General features: G+C 38.7%; 1 protein-coding gene across 3 annotated transcripts in view; it reads right to left on the reverse strand.

Annotated features, from left to right (window-relative positions):
* Positions 1-27,464, reverse strand: part of SLC25A21 (solute carrier family 25 member 21) — a 498,703-nt gene that overhangs the window by 123,624 nt on the left and 347,615 nt on the right. For all 3 annotated transcript variants that reach the window (XM_065906189.1, XM_065906191.1, XM_065906190.1), the window contains exon 3: positions 20,750-20,833. In XM_065906189.1, the coding sequence (XP_065762261.1) occupies positions 20,750-20,833 (84 nt within the window). The remainder of the gene's footprint in view (positions 1-20,749; positions 20,834-27,464) is intronic.

Here is a 27,464-nt window from a genome sequence, read left to right on the forward strand (position 1 = left end):
CAGGGCAGGTGTGCGGAGTGTGAACAGGGGTGTAGGATGGAATAAGAAGTATTTTCTAGTTAGTGATGTTTACTTTTTAATTTCTCCCCAAGAATGGTTTTTATTTCCTCAAAAGAAGAAAGGAGAAGAAAACGAAACTTCTCCTTTAATAAAATTTAATAAATCACAATGCGTCTAGCAGACACGCAATACCAGTTTCTAACACGCTTGTTTCAGACTGAAACAGGGTTAGAAAATATGATTATGTAATGGATCAAAAATTTAATTGTAGACCTGCTTATTGGTGATGCATAAAAACATACTAGTAAAATAAGACTCTTGATCAAGTAGTAAAAACTAAAGCTATGTTTATGTCAGTGGATCAGTGCATAGAATTGACCAAAAAGTCAACAGTATAAAAATCTCATAAATTACCAATAATCTAAGTTTTACTTTGAGCATGAATTTATGCATTCGCTATATTTGTTTTTACCATACACCATGCTTACATTATTGGAGGCCACTGGACCATTCTGGTGAAAAGTTTATTTATTACAAAGGGAAAAGAGGAAATTCCCAGGTCACCCGACATGACTCCAGCTTATTATAATACCTTAAAGATACAATAACATAAATTAATCTATTTAAACTGTTCTTTTTGTTATGGGGGCTTTCGGGGAAACTGCTTTTTAAAAAACAAAATTGGAACATGATTTTAAAATGCTGCTGAGTGGTATACAGCTTGGAAAATGGATTTTAACTTTGTTATTAGGTCCTAAGGATCATAAATAAAGTGGTCAGTTTGGTCAATTTGTTACAAGCAAACCAATCCATTCTGAGCACAATTTTGCTCCTGGCAGAGTTTTATTGTGTTCCATGGCTCCTTAGGTCCAGTTCTGAAGTCTAGCTTCATGTGGTGAGAGCGCAGCATACCTCACACCACAATTCTGTTTGCCCAGCAGATTCTAACGAAGGTCCAGACATCTTCAAGAAAGTGTAAAATAAAATGAAAATTGTCCAGACTTAGCAGGCTGCTAGAGGTTTTTGGTTTGGGTTTTAAAGGAAGAATGGATTTACAAGTCGTTACTGGTAACCTCTAGATTTCTAATCGCAGAAGCCCAAGACTGCATGTGGGTATGTGAAGCGTCTGTGTAGTGTGACTCACACACCATGATGAAGCCCGTCAGCCGTTCCTGGGACGATACAGTGGTAGCCGACAGTTTGCCAAACCAAGATTCCTGTCACCAACCCCAAAGAGGAACCAAACTCACAGAGTAAGTTAAAAAACCATGGCGGGGCCTTGAGCTGAGCCTGAAAAGTAATAGGCAGCTAATGCAGACCAGCCCAGAGGGTGATGGGAAAAGAAACAGAATTCAATACATGCAATATGGCATGTGCATAACCTCCTCAGGACAAGCATATGCTAAATGCGACGGACTTGCTCCAGGGCATTGGAGTCGTGGGAAATGTGATAGATGTGTCTGATCAAGGGAGGAGATGCCCTCCCTCATTTATTAAGAAAGCGAAATACTGCACAGTGTAAATCAAAAGAAGGGCCCACAAGCATCTCAGTTTTGTGTTGGTGCTCTGGGAATGAAATGAAAATTCCATAGACATGATAACTAGCAACTTACTAGCAACTTCTGCAAGGCAAGACATTATGACGCTTTAAAATGGAAGCAATCATCATCACCATGGACATGATACAGAAAGGAATTAAGAATAAATTAAACCTATTGAGGAATAAATTACATGTTCCACTTAGTAAATTTTAAAAAATGTATGTTATTTTCTTTCTTTTTTAGAAAAGGGCCAAACCTATCTTTAAATAGAGTTAAAAATTATAATATGGTTCAGTGTGCTCAACAAACATTTGGCTGAATTCCGTCTCCGGTTCAGGCACCATGTCGGGTTCCAGGGACACCAAAATGGTGTAATCAGATCCTGACCCTTGAACAGCATAGTACTTACTGCCTGGCGCTGATGTGCTCATTAGCTTAGATGCATACTTGGTGTAAGATTCCTTGAAAAAACTACCTCTCAGCTGCTGGAAGCTTCTGACATTCTCATAATCTCTTTGGTCTACTCGTGTATATGATATATAGCACACTTGCCCAAAGACCTACCCATATCCATGGAGACAGTTAGTTCCGTTGATAAAGTTGAAAACTGAGCTATTTGTATGGTCACATACTAGCCTTGTCAGGAGATAAGCAGATTTTTCAAAGGGAAAAAGCTGGCGCAATTTAATTGCCTTGGGGCTCTGGACTCAGTAAACCTGGTTTCCATTTCTAGCTCTGCAGCCACTCTTTAGCAAGCAACCTTTAACAAGCTGCCTAATTTTTCTCTCCCTTTTATTTTCCTCAATGCAAAATAGGACCAAGAGAGGGTGAGGGTGGGGGGAGCATAGTGAAAAGAGGAATAGTAAGAGCTGATGTGAACACACTACTACGGTGAGTTAAATAGGAATAAAATTCTTCTTTATCTTTTGGTGGAAATATGTTAGGAAAAGAGATATTAGTGGTAATTATAATTAACATCAAGCTAAAAAAAAAAACCCTGAAGTCAAGCATTGTTAATCTAATAATAGTCTGATGAACTACTTTCAATTAAATAGATTGTTTTCAAAAGGGTAATATTTCCACTTACAGAAAGAACAATTTACTTTTAAAACATTTCAAATGTCTCATTTAAAATAAAGATAACAATCTAATAATGTTGATACTCGGCTAAAGGCAAAACTGAAAACAACTCCTTAACAGTTTAAAACCAGCTCTGAAACAGTTTAAAGTTATTTCTATTCCCTTTGTCCAACAACAATGATTCAAAATAACAAAAACCACGGAAAAAAAAGTTAGAGTTCTTACTATATGTAACCTATAGGAAATAGTAGAAAAAGTTTATATTATGAGCAATGTGGTTTAGATCTTGCTTTACTGTTAGCTTGCAAGTTTGCATGGCTCATGTAAATTCTACGGTACGGAACCTGTGAACGGTAGCATCCTCCCTTTCAAGGTTTTATTCACTTCGAAACCCCTGTTGTAAAATATCCTTTGAGTGAGGTAGCCAAGTGGAGGAGATTGAGTAGTGGGGAAAATTAAGGGAAGAGCGTCAAAGAAATCAACACAAAAAGTTTTTATGTAGTTGATCCCAAACCTTATTTGAAAAGTCTGAATAGGATGAAAAGGTTTTCTCTTCTCGGTAGTTTCACTTAATCCTCCATCCAAACATTTGCCCCAATAAACATTAGATTATTTTTATGTTAGCTGTAAAGCTGTCAGTCCTCAATAAACAGATACACTCCTGGTGGTTTTACCTTTGCTGTCAAAGAATTGTCAATATGCATACGGGCTCTTAAATTAAAACAAACACAGAGGAAGAGAAATGTAAAATAGAATCAGGCAGCAGAGTTTAACGGGAGGCTGTTGAAATCCTAAATAGTTGGTGGTGATTAGAAGTTCAATATACTGTGATATAAAGTAGTCATTGCGTTGTTAGCACCTTGCTGTCTCCTTAATGGAATGCTGTGACCTCTCCCATTCAGGTAAGCCAGGTCTTACTTTAGTGTGTCTCAATTAAATTTTATGTCTGATGTGTCCATTTGTTGCAGGAAAAGAAACAAATCCAATGAAAGGGACACTTTGAAGGTTTTTATTTCCTATGGGGACAGTTTACTTTTGTCTGGAAAGTCCCTTCACAGCTTTCGTGGGCCTTTTCCCTGTGATTGAGAATGGTTTTTTTAAGCGTGTTATGAGATACGGAGGTATTGAAAATGCAAACCGACTTTCCAACTGGTCAAATCTCTATCATTTATTTATGCTTTCGGAAGAATTTTTTCACAAAGGCTAATAGAGTCATGTGACTGAGACAAGAATTTTTGTTCATTACAGTCACTGCATTGCAGAATTAAGCTTTCAGAAGGCCAAAGTTGTGTCTCTTTTTATGTACTCTGTGTGCTGCGTAACAGAGGGCTGTGTATACATAGGCAGCCACTAAATACTATTTGCTTGGTGGGTTACAAGTGTTACTCTAAGGCTGGCAAAGAAACAACATCAGTCTCCGGTGGCAAAGTGTTAAAGAATCCGCCTGCAGTGCAGGAGATGCAAGAGATGTGGGTGCGATTCCTGGTTCAAAAGGATTCCCTGGTTTGAAAGGATTCCCTGGAGTAGGAAATGGCAACCCACTCCAATATTTTTGCCTGGGAAATTCCATGGACTGAGAAGCCTGGCGGGGCTACAGTCCAGGGGGTCATAAAGAGTTGGACATGACTGAGTACACACACACACATAGAAAAATGTAGAGATATCTGTTCTTAGCTGGCATAATGTTCACCACCTATATAAAGAAGCTTTGCAAACTTTAGGGAACTGGGGCCTCACACCAGAGAGAAATTAATATATACTTGTTAATATGATTATATATAATATCACAAAGAGTGGGTCTTTTAATTCTATTTAATTCTGTCTGAAATGAGTAGTTCTTTTTTCTAGAAAATGAGTGGGGAACAAAAGAGAAAGGAAAAGCAAGGGAGAGAGATAAAGCTCTTTTATATTGGACAGTCCGAAATAAGGGATCAAAATAGGATGTGCGGCACTCAGAGGTGTAACCCGGTTGAACAAAGAGTTTGAGGGAAAGAGAGCTGAAGGCAAATATATTGGGAATCCTAAGGTCCTGATGAATACTCCCTTTGTTCTATGTGCTAAACATATGATCTTCCCTGCCAAGGCTGAAAGAAAATGGATTTCCCCAAGGAATGTCCCATCACTGGGGAAGCGATCTGCCATCAAAAGCCAACATGCTCTTAGGTGCAGCAAGAAGATTAAACATTTCAGACAGATGATGGGGTAGAGGAAGGAGTAAAGACAGGGATGCAGGAAAGGGAAAAGGTCAGCATCCTGCAAGTGAGACCCACAAACATGAAAGGAGGAAATTGAGAGTGTCAACTTTAAACCCGCAGTTTGTGTCTTGTGGCCCTGAGCAACGCGGAGCTTCAGGAGAAAGAGGGACATTCTGTTCATTAGGGTGGTGTTTCTTATATGTCAAACATGCATAACGGAGCTCATGCCAAAATACATTAAGTAGTGCCCTGTCGTCCAGGAGGAACATCTGAAAAAAACGTAAAGGTCACATTACAAAAAGAGTTTAGTGCCCTAGCAGATGTCACCATGCAATTTGGTTTCTCAATTTTCCATTTATTTCTAAAATTTGCAACTAGCCCAGTCAGCCAAAGCAAAACAATCTATGTTCCTTTTTTTAAAAAAATTCTTTTAAAATGATGTAGATAGAGGTAAACATCTGGATCCAGGTCACCTGGGTTCAGATTTCTTTAACCTGTGAAACCTTAGACAAGTTACACAGAGTTTTTGGCCTTGGTTGTTTACCTATAAAATGGGAAGAGTGATAGTTCCTCTCTATAGGTTGCTGTGAGAGTGAACCTATTTACTGCATGTAAAGCACTTAGCAAAGTGCCCGGCTTCTGGTAAATTTAACTTTCTTCCTTTTTGGTTATTTAAAACGAGTTTTCAAAAAATTTTGTGATCTCCCTCATCAAAAGTACATGTATTATTATTTCTGTACTTATTCAATCAAGTAGTTGTAAATATTGAGTACGTACCACTGCACACTGGTAGGATAAAACATACCCTTTAATATTTAAGAACTAATAGAACAGTTAACAAGTTACATGCTGACAATGTAACATGCAGATTGAAAATCCCCCTACTGAATTCTTATTTTCTGTTATAGTATTTTTCAAGATTTCCACGTGAGTCTTTTATTACAAAAAATAAGATTTCAAATCTCTGGTGAAATTCTCCATCTTGTCTTTTACTTTCTTGAACATATTTACTGCATCTTTTTAAACAGTCTTTTTAATATTTGAATAAATATTTGTACACTTTTATTTATAGCAGCATTGTTCACAATAGTCAGAATGTGAAAACAACCCAGTGTCCACTGACATATAAATAAACAAAATATGACCTGTACATGAGTGTGTGCGTGCGTGCTAACTCTCAGTCGTGTCCAACTCTTTGTGACCCTATGGACTGTAGCCTGCCAGGCTCCTCTGTCCATGGGATTCTCCAGGCAAGAATACTGGAGTGGGTTGCTATGCCCTCCTCCAAGGGGTCTTCCTGACCCAGGGATCGAACCCACGTCTCCTGTGGTTCCTGCATTGCAGGCAGATTCTTCACCACTGAGTCACCAGGGAAGCCCAATCTGTACATACAATGGGATATTGTTCAGCCTTAGAAAGGAAGGAAATTCTGACACGTGCATGATCCACTCTTAAAGACTCCATGCTAAGTGAAATAAGCCAATCACAAAAAAGACAAATACTGTATGATCTACTTATATGAAGTACCTAGAGTAGCCAAATTCACAGACATAGAAAGTAGAATGTGTTTGCCAGGGGCTGCGAGGAAGGAAAAATGAAGAACTATTGTTTAATGGTTACAGAGTTCAGTTTGGGAAGATGAAAAAATTTTAGAGATGGATAGTGGTAATGGTTTCACACAATGTAAATGTAAATACTTTATGCCACTGAACTGTACACTTAAACATGGTTAAAATGGCAAAGTTTATCTTATGTATGTTTTACTACAGTAAAAATTCAATTTACTTTAAAAGTCCCTGTCTGATAATTCCAAAATTTGAGTCTTGCTGTCTCTGTTTCTCTTGATATCTGGTCATTTAGTCTTTCCCCCCAAGACCCTGCAACTTTTTATTGAATACAGGACATTGTGCATTAAAAAAATCAAAGAGCCTTTGGATGGTGGTATCTCCCCGTAAAGAGGAATAAATCTCTTAGCATATAGATGGAGTCTAGCAGGTCACCTTCATCTTTCTGAGAGCTGGTTATAGGCTTTGTTAGGAACAATGTTTGTGTTTTACTCCTAAGGTATATCCCTATCTTGAGAGTGGACATTTTGGGTTTCAACTGAAAACTCAGTGTTTATAAGAACTCTCCCACCTGGCTGGTCTCACCAGAATCATGGGGCTGCTGAAATCTCTGCTCATTTCTTGTCTGTTTTTGCTGGGTTTCTTGGAGCTTTTTCCTGCTCACAGGAAGCTTAGGAGTTGGCAAATCCCTCAAGGTGAAATTGCTTATAGATCTTTGGGTTCACTTCTCTGTAGTTCCCTCTTCTTTGTGATTTTTGCTTCTCAGGTCTCAGCCATTTACCAGCCCTGAATACCAACCTCCAATGCCTCTCCCCGCCTAAGACTTGGTCTCATCTGCCTCCCCTAACCCTTCCCCTCATGACTCAGCAACACCTTTATGGGAAAAGTCAGAGTGAGTGTAGAGTTCAATGACATGGGCTTCCTTCTCTCAGGCCTTATAGCTCCTTACAAGTTCTGCCTGGTTTGGAGATGCTCTATTGTCTTAAAAAAGTAGTCTGCGTATTTTGTCCAAAGTCTACAGTTGTTTTCAGCAGGAGAGCTGTTCCAATACAAGTTACTGTGGTTGTTGAAATCGAAAGTCTGTTAATTTTGCCTTTAAAAATTTTAACTCTTGATTTGCCTCTGATTCTGTTCTAAACATTCTTTTGCTTTCATTTTAATTCCTCTTTTTATGGACCTGAGTATTTGGTTTTTATTTTTAATTTTCAAAATTTTATTGGAGTATAGTTGATTTCAAATGTTGTGTGTTCTGCTGTATAGCAAAGTGAATCAGTTACACATACACATTTATCTACTCTTTCTTAGATCTTTTCCTACATAGGCCATTACAGAGTATTGAGCGTTCTCTGTGCTATACAGTAGGTCCTTATTAGCTATCTACTTTATATTATATATAGTAGTGTGTATATGTCAATCCCAATCTTCCAATTTATCCCTCCCCCACCCCCCTTGTTTTTATTCATACTGTTTTAGGTCCCCATGCTTATTAAACCTCAGCCAGACAGTGTCATAAGTGCAGTAGTGAAGACAGACACCTTCTAAGCAATAGGAGTAAATTGTTTGTCCTTCACTGGGAACATCAGCCCTTCAAATTTCCCTAACTAACCCCCCCAGTACCACCCAGCAGTGAGTCCCTTGAATCTAAAAACCCTCTGCTTTCAGCCACCACATCACTCCAAGGAGTTTAATAGTTATTTAAACCATTTTCTAACTGTACCTAAAATAATAGCACATCTTACATGGCAAATAGATGGGGGGAAAGTGAAAACAGTGACAGACTATTTTCTGGGGCTCCAAAAATCACTGTAGTCAGTGACTTGAGCCATGAAATCAAAAGATGCTTGCTAAACCTAGACAGCATATTAAAAAGCAGAGACATCACTTTGCCAACAAAGGTCCATCATAGTCAAAGCTATGGTTTTTCAAGCAGTCATGTACAAATGTGACAGTGGTACCACAAAGAAGGCTGAACACAGAATTGAAGCTTTTGAACTGTGGTGCTGGAGAAGACTGTTGACAGTCCCTTGGACTGCAAGGAGATCAAACCAGTCCATCCTAAAGGAAATCAACCTTGAATATTCCATTGGAAGGACTGATGCTGAAGCTTCAATACTTTGGCCACCTGATGCAAAGAACCAACTCACTGGAAAAGACCTTGATGCAGGGAAAGATTGAGGGCAAGAGGAGAAGGGGGCAAGAGGATGAGATGGTTGGCATCACTGACTCGATGGACATGAGTTTGAACAAACTCCAGAAGTTGGTGATGGACAGGGAGGCCTGGTGTGCTGCAGTCCATGGGGTCACAAAGAGTCAGACATGACTGAGTGACTGATCAACAACAATCCTGGGGCTTCTGAGAGAGCAACTTGTAAACATGGATGCAGACAGAAGCCAGATCACAAGGATTAAGGAGCAAACAAGTGGTTGAAACGTTTTGTAATCTAATGTATATTTTATTTTATATGTGAACTCAGATTTTACATAATTTATATGTCTTATTGCTTAGTGGATCACACTGCATTACTTGTCTAATTTTGGTTCTTTTATAAATAGTGCCAACTTCTGGGAATTTAATTTGAATTTTGAAATGCATATTGAGCTGTTCACTGAAAACTTAAAGGATGCAAAATGGTAATGACACCCGAGCACATTATTGTCTCTTATTGTGGTTCTTGATTCTTCTAATTTAGGAAAAACTTTACATAAGGAAAGCAAAGAACTCATTCACGTAACATAAACTTACAAACTCTTATCAGTTTCCAAAACTCATCTCACACTTTGCCTCATTTTTTGTTACCACTGAGACTGTGTCCACATTAGAATTCCTGCTAACTAGGGCTTTGTTTTCCCATGAGTTCTCCATGGCCACAGGAGAATTATGGACATAGTGTTTATCAGCAGGAGAACTAGGCTGCTGCATATGGCTGTCATCTGCTCTAGGTTTTGGTGACCGCATATTTCAACATATCTTGCAGTCATATGATGATTTCCACCCCATCTGACAGTTCATCCAAGGAACTTTGGTTAAATGTCTTATCTCATGTTTCATGAGGTTTTCCTGGTTATTATTCAATATTCAAGTTGAGTTAGGCAAAGTCACCAACAGGTCAAATAACAGTTAGTTTATGCAGTGAGGCTTAACCCTAAACTAATACTGTAACTTCCTTTTGGAGAGGGCTCTGTTCTGAGCTGACAGCTTTTATCGTGGTTTCATGGGATGATGGTACCACCCTTCAGAACATATATTTTTCTAATTTCATTTGCCTAAGATGTCCTCAAAAGGTCAAACCTTTGTATTCTTTGAGTACTGATCTTAGGATCTAATCTATTATTCTAGGAATCTCAATAAATTCCTTTCTGCCAAAACTTTCTGGTTTGTAGAATGTAACCAACCATACCATCTCTCCCAGATGCTCTTCAGACAAGTGAGGTATGTGGCAATGCTTTGAACTCATAATGGAAACAGTGTAAATTTGAGATGTTGCTTCTATTATTACTAATACTACTATTAAGTTATTGACAGAAGTGGGAGCATGATACAGGACGTACAAGACCATAGATGAATGCCTGCCCCAACAAACACCAGCAATGAGATGCTGGGCAAGGTTTTTAACATCTCTTATCAGTTTCCTGACCAGAAAAATGAAACATCATACTCCCCACCTTTCTAGCTGCTGGGTTCTTGTGGAGCATCAAGATAAGTAAGATGTACGGACACATTTCACAAAAGGGTAAAAATGGCAACAGTGATTTTGAATATAATCACTGTTATGACAACAGAGCCTGAACCTTTTCCTTTCTTTCAGTTTTAAACCCCCTGAAAGAGCTGGAGGAGACGTAAAGCTAGAGTCATGAGACTAAACAAAGAATTCACAGGCTGAGAACACTGCAATTGGGTACTAAACAGATTCCTAAGCAGCAACTGAGTAAAAGCCTGTCATAATTCACACTGATGGATTCTCCAGTGGAATCTGACCCATGGGATTTACAGAGAAAATGTAACAATCTAAACTATAAGCAATTAAATTTAGTTTAAACACATATATGTGTGCATATGTCTGTAGGTATTTTGCCAATGCTTTTAACAGAGTTCTTATATTCTAATATTAAGAATATTCTAATATTCTTAACAGAGCTCTAGAATATTAAAAATCCATGTCACCTTTTTCTAAGAAAAATAAAATAAGCTTAAATATTAATATTCTAGTAATAGAAGACTTCCTGCCAAAAAGATAGCATATTGAAAGATGTAATTCTAAAAAGTCAGAGACAATAGCTGAAATCAATGATGAAGATAAAATATTAACTCCTTTAACCTTGTCTATGTCAAATAATACCTAAGTTGTGTTGTGTGTTCTACAATAAGAGAATCAGACAAGGGTAGAAGAGTTTTTGGAGATTTTCTTTTTCATTCTCCTCTGAAAATGTTCAGTTTAACAACCTAGAAAAAGGATTCTGGTTTTTGTAAAGATATTTTTCCTCCCAAGGTGACTGCATCTAGCCCATCAGAAATCCAGAACAAGTCGAAATAAAGGCCTGGAAATATTTTCAAATGGACATCTCCCACTGACGATGAAATCCCCTCACTCCCCATTAACACTCTATAAAAACATGAAGAATATCTTCTAGGGCTCTGAACTTAGACACCGACCTTCCCAAAAGACAACTACTTCCACCCAAACAACTGGTCCTCCTTTCCTTCTTGTCAGCACTGCTTGCTGAGAATGGCCGTGTTTGGTCTCTTAATCAGACCTTGATGACGGGCTGACATCACTGCAAACGTTTTCACTTACTCTTTGGCAACACTTAAATCCTTGCCAAAGGCCAGTCAGTAAGTCAGAAAGCGTTGTTAGCGCGAGGCTGGTGGAGAGGGGTGTGTGACTGTCAGCTAGCAATCTATGGTGATGACAGGAGGGAAATTTAGGAGCTGAAACCATTTTAAAGGTCACTCAGTGTACAGAACAAAAGATCTCTAATTTAGAAAAGGAAACAGAATTCTGGGACATAGAAGCATCAGGATGCTGCTGTCTGAGTTCTCTGAAAATTCACTATCCGCGCCTTGCTTGCAAAGACCACTTTACAACCTGAAACAGCTTAAACCAACAGCTATTTTCTTCAGCAGCAGTGCAAAATAATCTGGCAAATAGGAAAGCTAAATAATGTACCAGTGGTTCAACTGCCTGTTTTTTAAATTTATTTTTCTGAGGTAACATTGATGTATAACACTGTATATGTGTCATATGTACATTATTTTTCTACTTCTGTATACACCACAGCATGCTTACCACCAAAAATTTAGTTACTATCCATCAACATGGAGTCAATTCCCTTTACCCATTTTGCCTTCCCCACTGCCCCTTCCCTTCTGGTAACCACTGTTCTGTTCTCTGTGTCTGCATGTTTGTTTTTGTTTGGTTTGATTTGTTCCTTTATTTACTTTGCTTGTTTTTTATATTCTACATATAAGTGAAATCATACAGTATTTGTTTTTCTCTGTATGACTTATTTCACTTAGCACAGTACCCTCAAGGTCCGTCCATGTTGTTGCAAATGGCAATAATTCATCTTTTTAAATGACTGAGTAGTATCCCAATGAATATATATATGTGTGTGTGTGTGTGTATATATATATATATATCACATCTTTATGTTTTAAAAAGATTCTTCTTCAGTATTCTTTCTCTTTACCATTCATTTTAAAAATAATTTTATTTATTTATTTATTATTTATTTATTCTTGGCTGTGCTGGGTCTTCATTGCTGCATGGGTTTTTCTCTTGTTGCAGCAAGCGGGGGCTACTCTCTAGTTGCATTGCTTGCAGGCTTTTCGTTGCAGTGGCTTCTCTCGCTGTGGAGCACGGGCATGTGCAGGCGTCAGTAGCTATGGCTCCTGGGCTCCCTAGCACAGGCTCGATAGCTGTGGCACAGGGGCTTAGTTGCTCTGCAGCATGTAGGCTCTTCCCAGATCAGGGATCAAACCCATGTCTCCTGCACTGGCAGGTAGACTCTTTACCACCGAGCCACCAGGGAAGTTCCTCACTTTTTAAAAAATTTTCAAACTTGAATTGCTAAATAGAGTTTAACATTCTTAGCAGAAGCTTTCAGTGAAAAGCTATTACATATATTGTTGTTGTTCAGTTGCTCAGTTGTGTCCAACTCTTTGCGGTCTCATGGACTGCAGCATGCCAGGCTTCCCTGTCCTTCACCAACTCCCAGAGTTTGCTCAAACTCATGTCCATTGAGTCAGTGATGCCATCCAACCATCTCATCCTCTGTCATCCCCTTCTCCTCTTGCCGTCAGTCTTTCCCAGCATCAGGGTCTTTTCTAATGAGTAGGCTCTTTGCAACAGGTAGCAAAAGTATTGGAGCTTCAGCTTCAGCATCAGTCGTTCCAGTGAATATTCAGGACTGATTTCCTTTAGGATTGACTGGTTGGATCTCCACCACAAAGTCATCAGTTCTTCGGTGCTCAGCCTTTTTTATTGTCCAGCTCTCATATCTGTACGTGACTACTAGAAAAACCATAGCTTTGACTATAAGGACCTTTGTAGGCAAAGTAATGTCTCTGCTTTTTAATACGCTGTCTAGATTCGTCATTACATATATACTTTATGACTAAAATTTTGGGAGTATAATATACTAAATCTTTGATAAATTATATTTAAAAGGAACATGAATCATTAGAGGCTAGTAATAGTAGGCCCATGCTTGAATTGAGATCATCTCTTTTCTCTAAAACAGGAGAAGGCCTGGGAGAACACAGTGGCTTCAGTCTACTGAACACCACATTCTGGACCTGGGTTGATCACTTATAAGACTTGTCAGAGAGATCTGCTATAGTTTTACTCTCCAAACCCTCACTGGCTGTGTTTTTTTCTTGTTTTCCTTTTTTTCTGAGCTAAAGAGGACACTTGCTCTGCCATCATTAAGAAGCCCAGGCAGGCCAGGGCTGAACTCTGCCAAGTGGAGGCAAGAACAACAGGGACCATCTGCTTTCCCTCTCATCACCACTTAAAATCAAGGAAGAAGGGACGTAATATACAGCACAGTGACTATAGTCAACAATATTGTATTGCACACTTGGAAGCTGCTAGGAGAGTAGATCTTTAATGTTCTTACCACACATAAAAATGGTAATTATGTGAGGTGATGGATGCTTTAACTAGTCTTGTGGTGATTACTTTGCATCATGTATCAAACCATCACGCTGTACACTTTAAACTTATGAAAGTTTATATACCAATTATATATCTCAATAAAGCTAGCAACAAAAGAAAACAAAACAAGGGAGGTCCAGCAGGTACCAGAAGGGGCTGCTTTGGTAAAGTAAAAAGGCTAGAAGAGAAGGTACTCAAAGGCACCAGGAAACTCATCATGGAAGGCACACCGCACTTCTAGTTCCCACTCAAGAGTGAATTCACTTGGGTAAATCAGTCTTGCAAACCCAGTCAACACCCAGTGACCTACACATAACTGATTTATACTATGGATTCTCTGCATAGGACCCTGGGGTATGGTCTGTAATTATTTATCTGAGTGAAAATTCTGCATTTGTAAAGTGGCAGTGAGTCCACAGTGATACGCGACCTCCACCGGATCTGTCGTCAGCTAAGAGGGACCAGCCTGAAGATCCAGAGACCCGAGGCCAAGAATCACCTGCTCCACTCCAGCTTAGCCACCCTGGGAAGGTGAGTGGGTTTCTGCTGGGTGAGAAGTGGGGTTGAGAGGAGAGAGAAAAAGCAGCAGCAACTGCTGGGCCTTGTGACATTGGAACTTGGCTGAGGTGGTGAGGACGCTGATTGCTCGGATAACTACAGTTTCTGGTAGTGGGAAGAGTTATCTCCTCCACCGTCTCCTGAGATCTAACGCTTCCCATCACTTCTATGTGCGAGTGAAAGACAGTTTCCAGACACCATTTTACTTAGAGGGTTTCAACAGGAGCAGGTCTTTCTATTTATAGTGTTACTTTAAAAATCACCTGGCCCTGTTAGACTAGGTGAACCACTATAAAAAAGGCAGACCCACCTAGACAACAAATTAAGCTAAAGACCCTGGAGTGAGTCTGCCTGTTAAAAGAAAATGTCCAAGTCTTACTCGGTTATTGTGTGTAGTGTAGACATCCTGCTTCCTTTGTCTGTGTCACAAGCCACTCATTCCCCTTCTTAATGAAAACAAGAGGGAGTGATTATACCTCCTGGGGCTGTGCCATTTATGCCGTCTGAAAGGCACTTAAACGAGTGGCACATTGTCTCACACATCTGGAGTTTACCAAATTAGCCAATTACGCTGGAGCTCATAAAACGAGGCCTTAAATGTCATTTAACTAGAAAATATTATAATCACCAAGTGGTCTGATTGTAAGATGATACTTGGGGCAACATCAGTGGTTACCAGAAAACAAATCGTGAAACAAAACACAGTTCAAATGCCCCCCAAATGCAACCACATATTTTCTACAGCAATACTTTCTGAGGAATACCATATTTCTGAAGGCACCAGCAATCAACATGTTTCTCATTTGAAACTAAGTATAATCTGACCTCCTTGTTTCCTAGTGATTTGCCTTGGGCAAACCAATGCCCAAGAATTTTTCTCATAAGAAAACTAAGGAATAAGCAGAAGGAGAGGAGACTGATGGAAACCCATGAATTCATCAGAGATATGGCGCTCTCTGCAAGAGGTGGCACAATGATTAGATTAAGAGTCTGGAGTTGTCAGAGGTTTGCGGTGCTGTCTCAAAATCTGCAGGATTTGGTTGACTGAACATTTACTGGTCTCTCATACTTCACTTGAAGGAAGAGATAAAAAACTGCTTTAAATTGCTATGTGATTTGAGGGTAGGAATAGCAAAGGTTTTAGAAAAGCTATTTAAAAATTAGAGGTTTGCACACTACTTCCACATTGTCTTCTTTTCATTTAATAAACAACGAACTTTGAGGTTTAGTGAAAGGCGATACGGTGTAATGGAAAAACCACGGTATGTCACTAGTACCTGTTTGACTTTGGGCAAGTTAACTTCTCTGATCATCAGTTATCTCACACAAAATACAGAAATACATAATGATGCTGAGTTGTGTTGAGACTAGTGCTGTGTTGAAATAAAGATATAAAAAAAGTCCTTAGCACAGTGTCTGGTACACTGAAGAAAATAAGCATTATTTTCACATCTTTCTTTACCTGCGTCACCAGGATATCTTAAGTTCCGTTTAACTCCCTTTTCTCTTCATGTCAGAAAGAATGGCCACTAGGCGCTTTTGTTAGGGGAACCGCTGACTGAAACTGACTGCCCTGACCAGTTACCACAGTAATATTTGCACGAGTTATCTTACAGGAGAAGGTTCTGGTAAGGAATGTGGAACTGACAAGCTACCGCCAACTGGAAGAATTTGGGAAAGGTTAAAAGGAGATAGTAGACTCCAGTCCACATGTCCTACCAACCTCCCAGAATCCTTCTTGCTGGAATCCATCTTGGCTGAGTGAATACATGCCACCAGGAATGACCCTGAGTCAGAGTAACTGGCTAGAGAGAAACCAAAAACTAACCTGGTTACCACAAAACCTGGACTGTGAGCCACATGAAAGAGCAGTTTTCTTGGGTTCCCTGACCCTGCTGCGCTCCACCCCAGTGCCCCTTCCCGGTAAAGACTCTTGCTTTGTCAGCAGTGCATCTCTTTGGACAATTCATTTCAGGGTGTTAGACAAGAGCCCACTCTCAGGCCTTGGAAGTAGTCCCACTTTCCTGCAATACTTTCAGAGTAAGGAGGTAGGCAGTCCTATTTGCATTTATTTTTTTTTAAGCAAAATTTATAATCCTTTCACCCATCTGGAAACATCTCAATCACTCTCTTTAAAGGAATGGTAAGTACAGCAAAAACTAGAGGAACACTCATGAGATACTTTGAAACAAAAGGAAATGAGGTATGATGTCTGAACGCATGGTAAATAGAGATACCAGCTACTCTTTTCCAGGGGAGTTTACAAAATGAAGATTATTGGTTTTGAAGGCACCTAATCAACTAGGCTAAATCTTTGTGCCTTCTGGGTTCATGATTACAGTAGATGGACGTGTTAGTCTATTTTGCCAAATCAGAGAAAGATGAAAAATCACGGTGAAGATGGAGGTGTTCTCAATAGTGACAAATTCCTTCCCTGTGAGTTTTCTACAATGATGGCCTTTTTGGTAAAATCTAAGTAAAAACCTAGATAGCATATTAAAAAGCAGAGATATTACTTTGCCGACAAATGTCCGTCTAGTCAAAGCTATGGTTTTCCCAGTGGTCGAGTATGGATGTGAGAGTTGGACCATAAAGAAGGCTGAGCGTTGAAGAATTGATGCTTTTGACTGTGGTGTTGGAGAAGACTCTTGAGAGTCCCTTGGATTGCAAAGAGATCAAACCAGTCAATCCTATAGTAAATCTATCATGAATATTCTTTGGAAGGACTAATGCTGAAGCTGAAGCTCCAATACTTTGGCCATCTGATGGAAAGAACTGACTCGTTGGAAAAGACCCTGATGCTGGGAAAGGCTGAAGGCAAGGAGAAGGAAACGACAGAACATGAGATGATTGGGTGGCATCATCGACTCAATGGACAAGAATTTGAGCAGACTCCAGGAGTTGGTGAAGGATAGGAAGGCTGGTGTGCTGCAGTCCATGGGGTTGCAAAGAGTCAGACTTGACTGAGTGATTGAACTGAAGTGAATACGATGATTCCACATAACAGAAATTCTTACTTAGAATTTGGAAGGCTTTTCAAAAGAAAACAAATTAACTTCACCTCTGTAAAACTGGGTTGAAAAACTATGCCTTTAATAATAGCACAGTGTATTTATACTTTAAAAAAAACCTTAGAAGCAGTAAAGGGATCCAGATTCATGTGATTTAAATTTAGCTATTGTCTCTTAGAAATGTGAATTCTGGTCTAAGAGGTGGGGAACTGCATCTCTAAGAATGGTGAGAAGCACCAATTCACTTTCTTAGAGTGGAGAAATGGGAGACTGTGCAGATTCTAAGTGCATTAAAGACTTTAATGTTTTTAAACAACACAAAAGGATTAGCTTTCAAAACTTCTAACTTGCAGGGGCTGGGATGAGGGGTTAGATAAGAGGAATGAAGAGAGATGAATTCTCCTAATTATGTAAATAGTCAAATTGACTAGCACTAGCCTCTCTGTAGGCCACAGACCAAACTGGCCTCTATGCACCTGAGTGAAAAAAACATCTTTGAAAGCAGAGTGTACTCTAAGAGCTAACTAAGAAAATAAAAAGGAATTGTTTTACTAGGAAAAAAATTCAACACAGCATGTGTTAAAAGGTTTTCTTTTTTTCTTTCTTTTTTTTTTAAACTTAAAAAGCTATAAAATGCTCTTGCTCTGTATCAAAAAGCAGCTTTTTCTTTTGTATTTTTACAAATATTTCCATCTTTAAGACAAGAGCTTTCTGACTTTTGTTAACAACGTATCCAGATCTAAAGGATTACAGAAAGAATGTCAATTTGCTTTAGAAGCAATTAAACGTACAGTTGAGGGAAAAGGCCAATTTTACTATGCAAGGACCACACATACTGTATGTTTGTTATATTACTTGATATCAAAGCAGAAACATCGAATTCTTCCTAAAACACACTTGAAATGAAGAGTCTGGCTAAGGAACTCCCACATCCAATTCAGAGATATCTGTTACTATTTACAAAACTGGGTAATGCTGACACTATTGTTTTACAGGAAAGAGATACTTTTACTGACTACATAATACACTATGGTTTCTTTAACTTTATATACATTTATTGGGTAAAATGAACATGATTTTGATCCTAATCGCCATAAATGCAGGTATATTATCAATGACAGGTACCACATCACCAGAGGAACAGCAAGAATTTGCTGATTCTCTGTCATTAGATGACCTCAAAATATTTAACCAGCCTTCATAGCTTCAGAGGAGGTGGTCAGTAGCAAGAATTATCATCTTTCTTCTTCATTTTGCATCATCATGATGTTGGTGTGATGACTTTCATTCATTTGTTCAACATACCTTTACCAAATATCTCTACTTAGTGCCAAACACAGGCATAGGGAATACGAGGGAAGTGAGACATGGCCATTAGCGAAATGTATTATTAGGGTGGGAGAGGAGACATAGAAAGCAAGCTCAGTAAATTAGGGTGGTGCCTGCTACATAACGGACTTGTGCATGGGGAATGAGACTGGAGAAGAAGGGAGGCTGTCCTAGGAAGGACTCTGTACACCTAATATGGACTTTAGACTTTACCCTACAGGCCATGTTTTTACATATTCCTGAAATACTCTAAAAATAAAATAATGAAAATAGTATGGTACTTGCATAGAGCTAGAGAAGTTAATGAAACAGAACAGAAAATGGAGAAACCAAATAGAAAATTTAGCTGATAAATATGTGCAAGTTTAATAAAACAAACAAACTAGCATTTCTAATTAGTGAATAAGGAATAGAATTCTTAACCAGTGGCATTTGGACAGTTGACTAACCATTTGAAAATAAAATTTGATTCCTATATGCCACACTGCACATCAAAAACAAATCTCAGCTAGATTAAAGATTCGAATGTTAATGTTTATCTCTTGGGGTTTGAGGATGTTCTTTTTTAATGTGCCATCAGATATCACAGAGGAAAATAGATATAATCACAAAATCACAATCTTCAAAGATCACAAATTTCCGAAAGGTTTATGATATTATAGTTGTAAGACAAAGAGCAAGTTAGGAGAAATATTTGTAATTTACATAATAGTTAAATAAATTAATAAAAATTAATAAAAGTATCTAACCTATGAGAAACGGGCAAAGGACACAAATATGCAATTCATGGAAAAAAATGACAATGATATAAAAGTATGCTCGACCTCAGTTACCATCAATGCAATTTTGTTATGACAGTTTTCTTTTGTATCTGTTAGATTATAAACAGGAGATGCACATGAGTAAAAGATATATCAAATAATGATTGATATTGTCCAGTGTTTGAGACACTGTGGAGAAATGAAAACTCTCAAATACTAAGTCAGTACATACTTTTTGGAAGATAATTTGCAACATATGTGATATAAGGTGTGCATATCATTTGATCCTATAAGTCCTAAAGCTGACAACTTTTAAAAACAGAAATTTTAAAATGTGAAAAAGTAGTATAAGAATATATACTGTACTGTTGTTTAATAGTAAAAATCTGGAAACAACCTAGTGGGCCACCAAAGGGGATTAATTTAGCAAACTGCAGTATGTAGATAAAGAAATTACTATGCTGTTGTTCAGAAGGACATATTGGCATGGAGCAACATCAATGACATACGTTTAACTGAAATGAACAATCCGCAAAACAATGTCCCCAGTAAATTCTGCTAAGAAAGATAGTGAACTACAGAGGTTAGGAACATGGGCTTTGGGGAAAAGTTGACTTGATTTGAGTCCAAGATTCATAATTTATCAGATATGTGAAAATTAGCCTTTCTGAATCTTGGTTGCTTCATCCGACTAACTTGAATGGATGCTCACAGAACCTACCTCAAAGAGCTATATGGAAAATTCCTAGTGCATAGTAAAGGCTAAATATATACTAATTGCTATTATTACTGTTATCACTTTGGTATAATTATTATTGTCAACCAATTCTCTTATGAAAACAACTGCAAAATGCAAATCTAAAATCCTTTGTAAAATTATTTATGCTTAATAGAATCTTTAACTGAATCTATATACATCAAAGAACATTTTAGTTTATGTAACTAAAATATTCTATTTATCTGATCATCTAATAGACAGGATGATGAACTTGACACATTAGTTTTTTGACAACAGTATGTTTTGATAGAATATTCATAAATCAGAATGCAAATAAGGAACACATATTTAAGAAACAAACAACTATCACATTTAGACATTTCCAGTTATAAGAACTTTAAAAAGCTTTAACAGCACAAATTAAAAATTGTCCTATAGTCATCAAATTATTTTTAATAAAGGATATTATTAATATCCTTTTCGAGGTAGTTATCATGTATGTGTGAGTGCTGAGTCACTTCAATCATGTCCAACTCTCTGTGACCCCATGAACTGTATGTAGCCCCCTCAGGCTCCGCGGTCCCTGGGATTCTCCAGGCAAGAATACTGGAGTGGGTTGCCATGCCCTCCTCCAGGGAGTTTCTATCATATACATATTTAATATTCAACTGTATTATCAAGAAAAACATGCACAAAAATAGAAAAACACTCTTTTCAATATTTTTCCCTAATAAGACTAGGAAAATAAATCATTCAAAATGAGAAAATGTGTTATGTAGTAACATATTAAAATGTCTACATCAACACAGAGATTGTGTGAAGAACCATACATACCCTTCTGTGTGCAAAATCATTCGAAAGCTGTCTCCTAAGCTTTTATAACTGTTTGGATCAGTTGCACATCTCTGAATCTGGAACCTAGAAACAAAATCAAACAAACAAAAAAATCCAAGTTAAAGATTTCACCAAATGGCTTTTCTTAGTTTTCAAAGTCTTAGGAGACTCAGCCTTTTCAGATTAACCTAAAATATTCTGGCTTTTGCTATAGATTTTACTGATTCATTTGCCTTATATAATCTTCACCTTATTTTTGTAGCCTTTAAAATTATGATATTTCTCTGTGCTTTAATAGAACTGCAAAAAGTGTGTTTTTCCATCTGTTTCTTAGGCAGATGCACCCTGAGGCATTTATGCTTTTTTCCTTTGTGAAAACCACATGTATATGTCATAGATTGTTTTAATGTATAATTCAGAAATCTGAAGATGCATATGAAACAAATAAGTAGCTCTATTTCTTATCTTAATTAATGCTCTTTGATGGTAATTTAATACAAAGGTTAAAAATACACAGCAGCTAATATGGCCTAACTTTGAGCCTGATTATTAATTTGGAATTCATTCTGGCAGACAGGAGCCCTTGTTTGGAGGAAGAGTTCAGGGCATACCGTGATGCCATTTACTACCACGACTTCATGATGGAGCAGAGTTGGTCGTTCGGAGTAATTCAGATTACTTGGATTTTCACAGAAGCACAGTGCTCCACATGTAGTTTGTGTGCAATAAACAAAATTCTTTTGTTTTCTTCTTCTTTTTGGGTATGAGCGTGCATCTCAGAATTCTAACCTTCAAAATGTGAAAGTTTCCAGTATGAAGGTATTAATTTATTATTTGTATCTTACTGGGGGGGTTGTTTTTAAATGAGATTTATGACAAGTGCTTTCATTTCGCTACATCCTGGCTCTTCATTTTTGATTTTCTTTAGTCTGCCTGTCCCTTGTGTTTAACTTCCTTGTCCCAACTCTAAGGTAAGGCCCTTCCCCCTTCTGTACATCCCTCCACAGTTTTAGCAAGTCTTTAAAAATAGAAACTCTCATATATACCTCTAATAGTGTCTACTCTGAGATGTTTTTCTCAGATTGTTGGATTTATGACATGATCACAACTTCTACCTCTGAGAGTGATTTATTTTATAGTTCTAGGCCCCAGGGACTTAAACTGAAAACTAACACATACATCACAGAAAAGAGAGACTATTTTGCTTTGTTTGAAGTGGTTGGAAAGAATAGTATATGATAAGACTGGCAAGTGAGGCTGGATTACATTTGACTTTGGAAAGTGGAGAGTTGCTGAATGTGATTGTGCAGGAGAGCTGCCATCCTAAGATGAGGGAATTGATTCTTCCAGTAGATTACTTGAAACATACAAATTCCTAATAAAATTATTGTCTGATTGGGTGGATTAGAATGGGAGTATGGAGGGCAGAACAATGATGAAGGCAATTATGACAGTCTGGGTGAAGATAATGATGCCAGAATATGAATGGAGGTTAAAAGAAGTGCCATAAAAGAGGTGAGCTTGTTGGGTGATCCTTTTTCTCTTTAAATCAAACTGGCTTTTTATATGATACATTTAACACGATCCTCTCTTGATCCTCATCAACCCAGAAAGCAATAACAGTAAGTCCTAGATTTAGTATTGCCCAAGTCTGCATGCATGTGTGATTGATCACTCAGCTGTGTCCAGCTCTTTCTGACCCCATAGATTTGTACGTGCTCAGTCACTCAGTTGTGTCTGACTATTTCTGGCCCCACTGTAGCCTGCCAGGCTCCTCTGTCCACGGAATTTCCCAGGCAACAATACTGAGCAGGTTTCCAATTTCCTTCTCCAGGGGATCTTCCCAACCCAGGGATTGAACCCATGCCTCCTGCATTGGCAGGTAAATTCTTTATCACTGAGCCACCTGGGAAGCCCCGAAGTTCATTAACCTCTGTCAAATTCCTTTCTAGATGCTTTTCTCCCAAATTACCAAGTTTTTTTTTTTTTTAATATTTGCCATATGAAATAAGATGCTATGGATTTTACAAAAACCCAGGGAATTATCCTCACTCTTGAGAAGCACAATAAATAAATGAGAAAAAAAAACAACTGATAAGGAAAACTATCCAAACTGTCAAATAGCATCAGCATAAGTTGCCCATGTGTTTATCAGAGGGAGCAATTACTGCTTTCTGCAGAGAGTCAGGAAGGATCTGAGTAAGCAGAAGGGATTGAAGCTGCTCCTATAGGATTCAGAGAGGCAAAAAGAGTCAGTGGGGAAATGAGAGAGGAAAAGATGTCCTCTTAAGAGATGTGAAGGAAAAGATCTCCTATTACGACAACGTCCTCCATTTCCTGTAGGATGGATGTTTCAGCACCCTGCTTGTGGCATTCAGCTGCCCAGGGTGGGTGGAGACCCGAGCAGGTTAGAGGATGGTGTTTATGAGATCAAGTCAGCAACCAATATAGAGCATCTGGCTTTTTCCTGCTCCTCAGCATTTCAGCTAACTCTGTGGCCATCTCACAGTCATGTGATCAGTCCTAGAAGGAACTGTGAGTCAGCAGAAGGACCAAAGTAAGTGAATCCTAATGACAAGAAAATCGTCCTTGCCTCCTCTCTTACTGATGGGGTTAGAGATACCAACTTTGTCTATGATGTCTGCGTGTTCCAGTAATCCCAAGGTGGGTCCTTTCTTAGTTTATGCAAAAATAAAACACAGGGTACAATTATTTCTTAAATAACTAGTTATCTAACTTGGCTATTGAAAGTTTAGTATTTCACTCACTGGTTGCGATTTCTTTCTTTTTTCAGTATCCAAACAGATATTTCCAATACACCATTTCCAGTTAATGAATTCCTGAATACTTACTACTAGGTACTCCACTATTTGGGGCATTCTGAAGGAAATTAGACATAATCCTGCCCTTTAGAAGCTTATAGTTAAGTGAGGGAGATATACAAATAGATGATTACTATGTGCAAGGAATCATGTTTAGGAATATATTTTGGAGTATCACATGTCAGCCAATGAGTTTTACTAGTGCTGAATAAACACTAGTATTACCCTTAGGAGAGATGATCTCCCATCTGTGGCAAACTTAAAATATTATTGTACTACACAGAAATATTGGAGGGAAGAAGGAAAATGAGAAATATATATTCCGGCTAAATAAATGTGATTAAACTTTGTGTGTATGTGTGTCTTAGTCACTCAGTCGTGTCTGACTCTTTGCAACCCCACAGACTGTAGCTTGGATTCTCCCCAGGCAAGAATACTGGAGTGGACTGCCATTCCCTTCTCCAGAGGATCTTCCTGACCTAGGGATCGAACCCTGGTCTCCTGCATTGCAGGCAGATTCTTTACTGATTGAGCTACAGGGAAGTCCTGTGATTAAACTTTACCCTCCCACTTCAAAACTGGCAGCAAGGACAGTTGGTGGAATCTTTGAGGAGTGTTCCATTTAGAAGCTATCGGCCTGATGAGTGATGCTGTGATCATTATAAACAGGAGTGGCAACATCAAAACAGTATCGCATGAGGAGGAGAGTCCACAGGCTATGTTGTAGAGTGGTGCAAAAGGATGGGCAGACATGGTAAACACTAACTCCTCCATCAAACCTCCCACCATCCCTTACTCTCCTGAAGCAGCTGGAGGTCCCATTAAGCAGGCTAGGGCAAGTACAGTGGTCCCTTCTATGCACATCTCACATATCGGCATGTCTACTCTCTGCAGAGAAGGTCCATACTGCATTTAGTTCCACTACACATGACTTATTCTGATCACAGAGTTATCAGTTCTTCTAAGGAATCTGTTTCAAGTCGATATAATTACAGTGCATTTTGGCCAATCATGTAAAATAGCAATTTCCTTCTTCCTCTCCATTACATTTCAGCAACTTAAAAGGTTTCTCTCTTGGATTGAGGCTTTACATCAGCATTTTCCAAGCTGCGTTCTGTGCTAACAAATTCTCTCTATGCTCGGGGAGACAATTTTCCAGTTACGTAATACAACTCTTTGTAAAATTACAAAGGCAAAGCCACACTACTCCTGATTGTGTTTAGAAGAAAAGATTGGACTTTCCCACTGTCCTAATAAAAGCAGCTTAGACACATCTGGAATCGCCATCTGAGTAACGTCTTTTTATTAGAATGAAAACTTGCTGCCAAATGGGCAAATTGGACAATGGAGTAATACTTAAGAAATATTCAGAGCCTAATATCAGGTCAGAATGAAACACAGGGAAAGGAGTGTGGCTCAGACCTTATGCCCCATTGCCCAGGAGTCAGCGGTCTCACACGCTGTGGGGCCAGGGAGCCTGGTATTTCACTCTCTTAGAGTTGGGAGGAAACAGCCCTACCAACTCCCGCACCATAGATGTTAGTATGAAGCAAGTTACTGTTGTAGTTTCCACAGGGCAAGGAAGAGCTGCTCCATGTTCATAAGCAAATGTATAAGCATATTTTTAAAAGACAACGAATGTTCTTACTCACTAAAGTATTTTTCTTTAAACTGGTCAAAAACGATTACTGCAGTATTTCCCCTAACTTACTGGTGGACTTAGTCAGTGATACCAAAGTCTGTTGCTGATTCTTAGCACGGTTAGAAATGCTGCTTTAGGCATTCAGCTTGTCTGAGCACTTTCTAAGATACCACAAGAGAGATAGTCTTGCCTTAAAAGCTGTAGAATGAATTCTTTGAAAATTCCTAAATCTCAAACTTACACAATGCCTTTATTCCCAAAGTAAATTTTATATATATCAACTTCATCTACTGTTGGTTGACAGTGTCTATACTGGGAAGTGGAGGCTTCAGGGCACACACACACATGCACATATATATAATGTATATGTGATCTACATACTTATATGAATGGTGGCAATTGAGTTGCAAAAAGTCAGATTAGGATAGGTGATAAGACTTGTTCTGAAGCTTTGCATAGCACATAATTTACAATTAGTTAGATTGTATGATTATTTGTGGTGCTTTAGGGCTGGGAAACGAAGAGTATTTGGAAGTCGGGCAAAAGCCATCCTAACTCATCTCTTTTGCACTGCCACCAATCCTAAGCAAAGCAGTGAGACAGGTGGGTTTTATTTTTAGCATGATCTCCAGATCCTTTTCTAGTCCAGGAATAACCTACTGCTCTCTCCTACCTTGCTCTCAGAAGAGCATTCACACCAATTATTCATCCCTATTGTGTCTTTTTGGGTTTCCCAGGTGACTCAGTGGGTAAAGACTCCACCTGCAATGCAGGAGATGCAAGAGATGCAGGTTCAATCCCTGGGTCAGGAAGATCCCATGGAGGAGGATATGGCAACCCACTCCAATATTCTTGCCAAGAATACCCCAAGGACAGAGGAGCTTAGTGGGCTACAGTCCATGGGGTCTTAAAAGAGTCAGACACAATCAAAGCGACTGAGCATGCACACATTGTGGTTTTTAATTTGATATGCTCTCTTTCAGAACTTGTCCCCTGTTATAGGGATTTCAGCTCTCAAGGAAGAGGCAGGAAGGTTTGGTTTTGTTTAGGGTGGGGATGCATGGGTACCTTTACCCCCAGAGACAGCCCCTAGTGGTTCTTTTCTCCCTGAGTGGACTTTTATGATATCATCATGCACTGCTCCATAAAAACTACACCTTTGTGTTAAAGGAGGTGAGGTACTTGGGAAACAGACACTGACTAGGAAACACTAGTTTCGCTTCCAGTGCTGCCGCCAATAAATAGTGTAAACTGGTGAGAACTGTAATTGAATCCCTCCTTGCCTTTCTCCTCAGTGGTAAAATGGCACCACAGACACTAGAGGACACTTGACTTTGAAGGGACAGTGACATACTGACTTAACATTGGACTTTGTTAGCCATAAGAGATAAGAAACATTTCATTTTGCTTTGTAAAACCCCAAATTCCATATTTTATAAGGGTGAGAGACTGCTAATAAAAATTGTACACTGACAATAAGGGGTGATGAGCCTAAGGAAACTCCCTGCAGAGATCTTTGTAAATGTGCTGTGAACAAAGATTACTAGTAATTACCAGAATGTTACACGTGCTCCTTAATAACACTTAAGAAACCCACTAATGAATCAGAGATTAACAGACTAAAGGTTTGCAATTACAGAACACATTAAAAGAATAACTGTAGGGAGATTAAATAAAGGTTCTAATTCACTGTAATTAGCCTATCTTACTGAAATAAGACGTTGTTCCTACAGAGTATGTTTGCTTGCTCACTGGTTGGTTGAGCATGGCCAAATTACTGAACAGGCAAAGACACGTCCAAGAGTTTGAAATTCAAGTGTGCATGCTTACCTTACAAACTTTGGAGAAATGCCCTATAAAGCGCATCTGTAGAGAAATCCCCACCAAGTATGTTGTTTCCTGTACTCTGAAAAATTACCTTACACTGAAGCTACCCCAAGAGTAGAAATACCCCTTCCCATGAAAGGCTAACCACTGAACTGAAGGGGGAAGGGGCCATTGCATTGGTCATCCCTGCAAAGGGACCACATCGGGTGGTGGAGAGTTAAGGCTGCTGATTTAGGAGATGAGTCTGTCAGTTTTCTTTACCAAGTGCTGAGGAGAAAGGTTTTCTTCTAACATTTCTCTATTGTCCATAGCCTTCTTGTTCTAATTTTAAGTCCCTGGTGATGATGAATGGTAATTTTAAAAAAATCTTAGCCATGGGTATTTTGTTTTACTTCAGATTAAATATAACAAAAATCCACGTACT

Source organism: Muntiacus reevesi, chromosome 15 (genome assembly GCF_963930625.1).
Source record: "Muntiacus reevesi chromosome 15, mMunRee1.1, whole genome shotgun sequence".
Classification (NCBI taxonomy): domain Eukaryota; kingdom Metazoa; phylum Chordata; class Mammalia; order Artiodactyla; family Cervidae; genus Muntiacus; species Muntiacus reevesi.